The sequence below is a fragment of the Ixodes scapularis genome, unplaced genomic scaffold, assembly GCF_016920785.2.
Source record: "Ixodes scapularis isolate PalLabHiFi unplaced genomic scaffold, ASM1692078v2 PGA_scaffold2__306_contigs__length_199485367, whole genome shotgun sequence".
Lineage (NCBI taxonomy): Eukaryota > Metazoa > Arthropoda > Arachnida > Ixodida > Ixodidae > Ixodes > Ixodes scapularis.
Window position 1 is genome coordinate 42,797,464 of NW_024609857.1, and position 9,707 is coordinate 42,807,170.

General features: G+C 45.4%; 1 protein-coding gene across 1 annotated transcript; it reads right to left on the bottom strand.

Moving 5' to 3' along the window:
* Positions 1 to 3,164: 3,164 nt before the first annotated feature.
* On the bottom strand, positions 3,165 to 9,203 carry LOC121046380 (the record flags this gene model as incomplete). The annotated part of the gene is given in 4 exon segments (XM_042291352.1): positions 3,165 to 3,272; positions 3,355 to 3,387; positions 7,255 to 7,338; positions 9,124 to 9,203. Coding segments are annotated over 4 exon segments (305 nt in total), but the record flags the coding sequence as incomplete, so codon positions are not given.
* Between the last annotated feature and the right edge of the window lie 504 nt (positions 9,204 to 9,707).

Here is a 9,707-nt window from a genome sequence, read left to right on the forward strand (position 1 = left end):
CAAGTGGACAACTGTCGCAAGTTTCTTTGAAAACTTTTAATGGTCTAGGGTGCCACGTAAGCACCTGGGCGATTCCCTTGAACATTACTGTATTACTGCCGGGTATTGGCAGGAGGAAACTGCTCAACTGAAAGCCTCAGCTGAACAGCTCGTAAGGAAGGATGCTTCTAGTTTTGCGAGAGCGACTATCTGTAATTTATTTTGTTATGTAAAAGCTGAGGTACGTAGTTCAAGAGTGACATTGTTCGCGAGTCAATATTTAACATATAAACCGTGTTTTCGCACTGTTTATCTGGGCATCTCAATGGGAACGAACAAGCCGAACGACGATAATAATCCCTGGAGAAAGGGAACAAGGGGGACAAAGGTCAAACACAAATCTCTAAACACAGCTAGGTGGCTTGTGCGCGACCGAAAAAACCCACCTGCCCTATTGAAAATTCCATCAAGATACGTAATTTGGGACACTGACCGCCAGTCAGCAGCCTTGGTGGAACGTGATGGACCATCAGACGTCATCTGATGGTCCATCAGATGGCGTCTGACTGCCACTGCCAAGGAATTTTCATCAACAAGGGCAGCATTTATATAAGAGTAAAGCTATACGCACTCATAAATATCGCCAAATGCCTCGATAAAACAAAATGTTCGAGAAAAAAAAGAAAAAAAAAAAAAAAGCAGGACCACCGCGGATCGAACCCGCGACTGCTTGCGTACAAATCGGACACCTTAACCGCTATGCTAAGCCACATCTACAGACACTCGATTTGACTATTCGCTTTATACGAGATGCTTCGGCTGCAAATGCAGTTAAGCCGTCACCATGTTGTGCAAAGCACTCGTACATCACTCGCCGTACTTCAGTTCTACTCACCTGCCATGTAGAGTACTTTCGCGTCGTAGAACGATCCTTTTGTTCGCGCGTCATGGGCCCAGTAGACCTGGTACACCTTGTCGTCTTCAACTACACCGCTAAAGTCCCTTACATCGTGGGAACTCACAACAGGCTGGGTCTTGTCGAGTAGAAATTCTACTAAAACATAAGACATTGCAGAGCCCGGGCAGGATCGACAGGTTGGAGCAAGCGGGCAAACAAAACGAGTCGAGAGCGATCGTTCATGAAAGCTAGGCGAAGCATTTATGGGCAAAGCGAAGTGCGAAGTGTCGTGTTCGGCGCTTCGGCGGGCTTCTGATCAAGGTTGTCGGTCGGTTGCGTGTCATATCTCTAACGACAGCGGTTTTATGGGCTCACGTCCCGAAATCGTTTTCTCGTGCATAGATTACTTTTCGTATTCATAGATTTGACGAAATAGTGGTATCCGAACGAACTTTACGTCCTTTGACCGTACTTCTGTCTGCACGTCAAAGCTTTCTGACGTACAGTCAGAGACAATCGATGTACAGTCAGAATCACCACCAGGACATTCTGATGGCATTTCGCGGCGGCCGACTGCCACCAGGAAACCATCAGAAAGCCGACAAGCGGGGTCTGACTGGAGTTTGACTGTCGGTCGGAGTAACTTGTTGGCCAATAAGACATGCTTGACGTACAGTCAGGCACAGTCAGCGGTCCACTAGAAAACATTGACTGCCAAACAGCGTTTCATTGATGGATTTTTCCTTCGGGTGGTCCTGATATCGAACCAGGGACCTTTTCGGTCGCGCACCAGTCACCTAGATGTGTTTGTATTTTTGTGCTTTTCCTTTGTCCTCCCTGTTCCTCCCTCTCCAGGGGTATCATCGTCATTCTTGTCCAGCTCGGTAGTACCTCTTCATTAATTGCATTATCATCATCATCAAAGCCGAAATGATGTTTCTCTTCCGTCTATTAGGGCGGCGTCAGACTCTTCATATTCGTCAAATTGTTTTATGTTTCACGTTTATTCGCAATCAATCCAACCCCTTTCGTGGAACCGTAATAGAAACCAAGCTTGTTGATGTGTTGCCAGGTTTTGTAGAGTCGACTTGGGGGGGGGGGGGGGGGGGGGCGTGTGCGCAATGGACCATTGTCGGGTTTTTTGAGAGGTAGTATCTGCATGTCTCTTTCTTTACGCACGTTTTTCCTTCAAATATCTGTCATCGATATCCCGCAAGGGGTCGACGCAGGATCTCTTGTATATTCTGATGCCTACACCCAAACCCCGGTCCTTATACACTGGAGTCTCAGAACAAGACGTACTGAAACGCGTTAAAAGAGCATTGGTTCCGCCTGGGGTTAAAACATTCTTTTTTTAAGTTGCAGAGGTAAACACTGCCGGTAGAGACATTTCGAAAGGAAAAGGAATGACTATATACTGGGCGGTTAACTTTATGTTATGTAAACAGCCTGAATGTATTGAACACTTTCTTTTTTGATTGCTGGGATATGCTACTCTTTATTGGGACGCGCTCCAGCGAACAATTAAAAAGGAACTCCCGCTATCACCATACGGCATCCGGTTGTTAACTGTTGACAGTTTACCGGTGCCATACGATACAAAAATGCTCTTGGGACTTCGTAATAAAAATTAAAATAAAAAATTAGTCATGCGGATGTACGCGCTTGCACTGTTCGGGAATACTTTATTGAAAGGGTAAAACGGCTTCGGAAATATTTTAGGGTGATAAATATTGACTTGGAGTGGTTGCCAGTTTTGGACGAATTGGCTATCTTAAAGTACGTTTAACCTTATTCATCGTGGCTCCCAACCAAAAGACTACTTGACAATCATTTCCACTTCACATGTACCTGTCGTATGACACGACAATATCGCCAGCATTTTTATCTTGCCAGCGTTCATGTCATGTAGATCCTACCATTGCAAACTGGGAAAAAATATAACTGCCTTGCGTGGCTTAGTCGTGTCTAGTTCAGAAGCGAAAGGTCGTCGGTTCGAATGCCGCGTAAAATTTATCAATTTGTAAAGGTAAATAAAAAACGTTTTAGAGTGAAATCAATTGAGACATGCGGAGACTTTTAATTCGCATCACATGTCATGTTTCCTAATCACTTTAAATCCGCGCGTGACGTCACGCTTCTCGTGGGCGTTGTGTGTTGTTCGAAATTCACGCACGAGGTCGTGTGGCTGTGACGTCATGGCCCTATCGACCAATCAGGGTGTTCGCGGCACCCCACCGACGTCGGCTTTTCTCGTCCCGCCACCGAGGCCGGCTCGACACGAGATTCATAACGATATCGTGTTAAAAATATATGTATTATTATTTACGATAAGAGTTATACCACTTACGATTGCAATCTCCAAGGAGCGGCGATGACTGTCGGTGACAAATGACTGCGGGAATTTTGCACGAGTATCAGAAAAATCCTTATGTAGACACCTGTGAATACCACGGCTCAATTGAAGTCTGACTTACCTTCGCTTCAGCAGTGTCGATACAGTTCACGGACTGTAAATAAATAGGTAAATGAATAAATTATGGAAATAAGTATTTAGCTTTCACTGTCTGTAATTCGCGAAAGAATATAAGAACGTCCTCCTCTAACGGTGTCGTGACCAGTTTTATAATTTCGAAATTTATTGGCATTTTGGCATAACATAAAGCCCCGGATATTCAGGTTCATCTAGCGCTTTAGGATTTCAAATTATTTTTATTGCCACGTGCATGGCTGAGCTGGAATCGCACGCGGCTCCTACGCCAAGGTGCTGGCTTTAAACCCTCCCCTTCCCTTCCCCTCCACCCCCCCCCCCCCCCCCCGCTCCCGGCTTAGTGTTTTATTTTATGTTTCGCGACAGTCCTAGGATGTTCAAGCAGAGTCTTGTAACATCGTTTGCTCATGTGCAGGATGTTCTTGACTATGTGGTCTATAAAATAAGCGGGAGACTGGCAACATGAGGCAACATCAAGGAACCCTAGCAATGTACGCTTCCTTTTTTTTAAGATTAGAAACGCACGTCCGCCTCATTAAACGTTTATATCCACTTCCACATTCATCCGCTATTTTTATTCGTGACTCGTTTTATCCTTCGCTGCTCTTCTAGAACTTTTCTGCAGAAAAACAAGCGGTGCGTTACAGGATTCCGCCAGAACGTTCGACAAGGAGTCGAAAAAGAGTGAAATTAAGAATGGAGGCCGGTGAGGTTCAAACCCCGCGCCTTCGCGTCGGAGCCGCGTGCGACGCCAACACATGAAGCCACGCACGTGACATTACGTCACCATCGTCCCCTCATTTTCCGAGCCCTGTTCTGTAACCTTGTCGAGAAACGCGAACACCCGCGTCCCTGACGCCTCGCCGCTACATGTGGCGTTGCTATTGGCAAGGCGCCCGCGCAGACACTCGACTCGAATCTGGTTCCCGCGCACCCGTATAGTGCCCACACCTCGTCTGGGCACTGGCGTGGGCACTTGGTGTGCACGCCAGAGCTTTTTAAATACCGAATGTTTGGCCATATTCAAAGTCGTCAAAAGGAGAGAAATGAGAGTACGCTATGCGGCGCGCAAGTTCGTCCGCTTATTGCGCAGGACGTGTGGTGACGTCAAAACGACGCCAAACTCCTATCGGTTGACTTAAAAAGACAAAAAACACAGTGGGTATACCTCAGGGCCTCTAGGATTGAGGTATACCCACTATTCTTTCAATCAAAGCCTATCAGAGCTTGGCGTCATTCTGACGTAACCGCAAGTCCTGCGCAAGAGGCAGACGACTTGCTCTTCACATTGGCAGTTCAAACGCAAAATGAACGCGCTCGTAAAAAAGAAGAAAAAAAATTCAGGTTAACCGCAAGTCACGAATATTCCCCCGGCGGTGGTGGTTCCGAGCGAAAGAAATAGTCGGAGGGCGCTCATTTGATTTCTGCGTCGAGTTGGAGGTTAAAGTTTGTAACTCTTAAGCCGCGATCAGACTGCTCATATTGCATCGTACAAAAGGCACCGTGTTCGCTGCAGGCATGATGACAGAATTAATGGCGGTCACTCCTCACGCATGTGGCTTGCTATAATAATAATAATCGTTATTTTTGTTGTTGAGCCCACAAACAGCACATAGCCTAAGGAGTGGAACACAGTTCGTCGCTGGAAAATAAATGCAGGCAGCCAAAGAGATCCAAAATCATAGACAAATTATAGACTCAGTGTACTTCGAAACGTTGCCACGTCACTAAAAATGTCTATAGCAGATTGGTCAAGCCTGTTAAATTTGAGTTCCATTCTTGTTAAGGGAGACGCATCGTATACAGTCAGGGGGCAGAACGGGCTCTGAAACCGATTAGACCGCAAGGGAACATGGAAACAAATATTACTTAACAAAAGTGATCAATCAATACTTCCGTTCACAACCTTATGTAAAAACATAAAATCATGTAAACGACTTCTATTAAATAATGCGCGCAATAGAATTTGCGCAATTTTTTTTTACATAAGTGCGCAATCTTTACATAAGGCTTTGAACAGAAGTAGAGATTCACAGTATATTATAGTGCCATTTAGATGACACTATATTATACTGTGCTTTAAACATGGCTGCAGACAGTCATTTGTATGATGTGTTTCCGCGCAGCTTTAGTGATGGAAGGACCTAGCCCACGTGATGCTTCCGTTACGATGGAATTCAAAGACGGGACGAACAAATGTGTGCCGTTCAGTGACACGTGTGACGTCACATATGAGTTCGTGACGTCACGCGACACTCTGACGCCGCGTGATGATGCGACGTCAAGCGACATCTCGGCCTGACAGGGGGCCTATAAATGCTACGAATTTCGGGCGCCATTAAAATACACTTAAGAAACGGGAAGGTTTTTTTTTTTTTTGCTCTTTTTGAAGTTTATTATAGTGTCATCTAGCAGCTGTTTCCCTTTCACAGGGAAGCAGCATGGCCTGACGAAAAACGTACTCAACACGAAGGATAGTAACGCCCACTTTGTTCGGGGGGCTTGAGCGCTCCCTTTGTAGTCTTTACTCGTAATCGGGACCTATACGATTCCGCTCGCAATAGGTGCCCTCACGGACAATAGGAGTTGTTCTAACAGCCAATCGAAGCTTTTTTCAGCATCTAAGGTCCCCAAAAGCTTTATTACCTCTGGATTTGTCAAAGAGCTCAAAGAATGAAACCTAATCTTTGCGTTCCAACACATTTTTGTTAAACCGGAATTTGAGTGGATTTTTGAAGCTACGCCAAAGAGGCACGAATGACTGCTGCAACTCATACTTCCCGCGCTAAAACGGTGCCATTACAAGGAGACAGCTATCTGGAGACTTTCGTGGGCCTAAATGGTGTCGAATATGATCCGTATGCTTTCACTCAAGCGATAAACTGTGCAGCTCACTACAGCTCGCTTCTAGCTTTTCAACCTCGCTGCAGCTTTATGGTGTAAAATTCCCTTTTTCTTCTAACGAATTTCAGTCATCTGGAAAGATAAAGACCCGTTCACACAATTGATTTTGACTATGACCACCCTTCGAAAAGACCGGTCTTTAAGCACCTTGTGATGGCTTAGGACCGGCTGCGCCGCTGCGGGGCAAGTCGTAAACCGCACAAATAGGCTTAAAAAGCGGCGTAAAGCCCCGCCTAACAAAACGGGGCTTTACGCCACTTATGGCCTCCATTGCCGCTGGGCGGCACGTTCGCAAGCCTTCACCAGAGGCTTAAAATCCGGTTTGGTCGGAATTGGTCGTAGTCGGCTGCAAAAGTGTGAACATTGAGAGGTTACCGACTGACCGACCTGTACACTTCGTGCTTACGCGTCTCCTGAGGTTGGTAGACTCTATAAAGCTACCGACTTAAAGGTTCGCCTCTACCCTTGAAATTACGCCACGGCAAAGTAGCTTTATGGTGAGTGGAGCTGCGTGAGTGTACTTGGGTGCCACTATACCCGTTTTCACCTCAAGTAAACGGTAAGTTTTGCGCATTGTTCATACGCCGCGCGAAATAGTTCTCGCCAGATTTGGTTATCGGAGGCACAGGCGATGCTTTTGGCGTTTGAAACGTGCACTCCTTGATAAGATAACGTGTATTTACTCTAAAACGCTAATAAATATATCTTAAATCTCCACCTAAAGGTGAAAATTAGTAATTATCCGCGAAAAGCCGGACTTTTTTTCCTATGGTTCTTGAGTTGAAAACAGGTATAGTGCCTGTACGCTTCTGTAAAGTCCGAAACATTCCAATGTAATATCGATGGATTGCAATGGCCACTGAATTATGTATCAAGAAATCGGGGTGTTGCGTGGAGTCAGTGTCGCAATATTTAGCCAGTCTAATATCCCGCTTCTAAACCAGTGCAAATAAAAAAATGCTTCTCCATAGAGTCCTCTTGCCTCTCCATATTCTCCGTTTGCTGTGCATTCGAGGCTGTAGTCCGGATAATTTTTGTCCAACATTGCTTTCACGCAGGGAAGAGCCTGAAATGGAAACAGAGTGGGTTTCAAATATGAAACAGCCGTGGTTTTATCAACGGCGGTCTTCTATACTCTAAGTTGTATCGTATGTGTAATTGAAAACCGACACAAGCAAAATACACAAAGCGAACTTGTACTTCTTGATCAGTCTGAAGGGCATTGTCTTAAGCTCCCGGTTAATCTATTTTAATCTTATCTGCCGGTTTTTCTCTGGCATACTCATTTTACGCTGTTCTGTACTCTCGCCTCTCTAGAACGTTCCGAGTAAGCGAATTCAAAAAGGCAAACAGCATAAATGCCACTAATGTGAAATGATGGGAAGTATTTGAGTCCGTTCCTTGCAATGCAGCCGCTGTGCGTGTTCCTGGATTTAATGCGCACTTCTGCCCATTTTGATCTGGATGATCATCGTACCTGCGTGCGGTCGTCAACCGCAATTTATCACTAGTTAAATTACTCATCCACAGGGAACAGAAGCAGCTCCCATTCAGGCTGATAAACTTCCCGCTGTCTAAGCAAACACACAACCCAAATTTTACTATCTTTGCTCAGTTACAATGGGACGTCAACGTAAAGCGCGGAGACTGGTACTTCGGCTTTCGTAATAATCGCCTAAACACGATTCGGTAGCCTCCACAGAGGTAGCACGAATCGTTGTGGCGACGTCACAAAAACCTCCCGGACTTTTTTTCTTCTTTTGCGTGAGTTTATTTGCGTTTGTTTGACGTTGAGATAACTTCGACACCTAACCTTCTCTTGAAGTCCCTCAAATGACGTCCCGACGAAGTCTAGGTTACACTTGAACGTCGTCAACGTCGCCAAGACCTTATAACAGAACGTCCAGGGAACGCCATTAAAACGTGAAGGATGTAGCCGAATGAGTTCATCTGTGCCTGGTTCTTGCGTTGGCGTCGAGTTTCAACCGTGTTCACTTTGCACCATCGCAGTTGCTCTCGAAACAGCTGATTCAGACAATTGCTTTGGTTGCGTTCAGAACGACTGAAACGGCTGCAACGAAAAGTTGGCCTGAATAACTATTCTCCGTACACGATGTTGCAGGCAAGGCAAGAAGTAGCTTCGTAGGGCCATCGTGAGTCCTGGCTGTGCCGCTTCCCTGAAATTTCTGTAAATCAACCTACGATCTAACGACACTCAGGAAGTTTAAGCAGATCGTGATTGTGTAGAACGATGCTTCGAAGCGCGCCTGCTCGGAGCTGCCTTTGAAAAGCTATTTTCTGACGGTGATACTATTTATCAGACCTCCACCGCTCGCTTGTCGCGGTGATGAAATGTCGCCATTGCGCATGCGCAATTTTGAGGAGGCCTCCTTTGAGTGCGTATTGAGGATAGTCCTAACAGTTGTACTCGACTCTGCAATATAAATGTTTATAAAAACATTTTCCCAAACCATCATTTCTACCGCCATTGCTTTAAGGTACAAAGTTGCATGCTCAATGTGCTGAAGTAGTTTCCATAAAGGCGCATTTATGCAAGAACAATGGCGGTGACTCACCGACAGTAGTAGAATGAATTGTCCGCAAAAGGGTTACTTTAATGTGCTACACTAATTTATGGCGGATGACCGATATTACCACGTCTCTGAGAGCCGTCACATGCGGATACGCAGCTACCTAAGATAGCAGGATCTACGTAGTTTCAACTGGCAACTTAACTTGCGTTAAGTTGCCAGTTGGCAACTTAACGCAGTTGTTGCCAATTGGCAACAACTACCAACTAACTTGCGTTAACAAAAATTATAGCATTTATATATAATTGCAGAAATCTTACAATGTACTCCTCCCATCGGTCCTTGAGGTCGTCCAGCGCCCCTATCAGGCTGAACATTTTCATGCTGCAAGACTTGAAGACTGGGACAAACATAGATCAATTGGTTTCAATAAACATGACTAGCAGAACTTTTTTTTTCTTTTTCTTTTCTCGTGAAGGTGGATTTTGTTTAGTATTTTTACGACACCAGTTTTACAAGCATTTCATAAAGACAAAAATGAAAAAAAAGAGAAAAAAGCTTCTGTACGCGTTTCAACAACACCACTTAAAACATTTGCTCTGTGCACTAAACCTGTGACGTCATCACAGTGAGATTGTACGAAGACGCCAACCGAACTTCAGGTCAACACTTCCAAGGACGCTCGGGCATGGGTTCAATTACTCAGTTGGAGGTAGACACCAACACAGTGTTTACAAAGAAGCCCTCTTTTACCTTACCAAATGTGAGCACTGCGCGTGCGCAGAAACCAAATTCGGGATGAGTGAAGTGTCTGTGCATGCGCAGTACCGACAGCAGCGCCACCGCAGTGGCGTGACGTCAGTGAGTTGAGTTGGTGTACACGGTGCCTGGAAGGCGTCTCTGG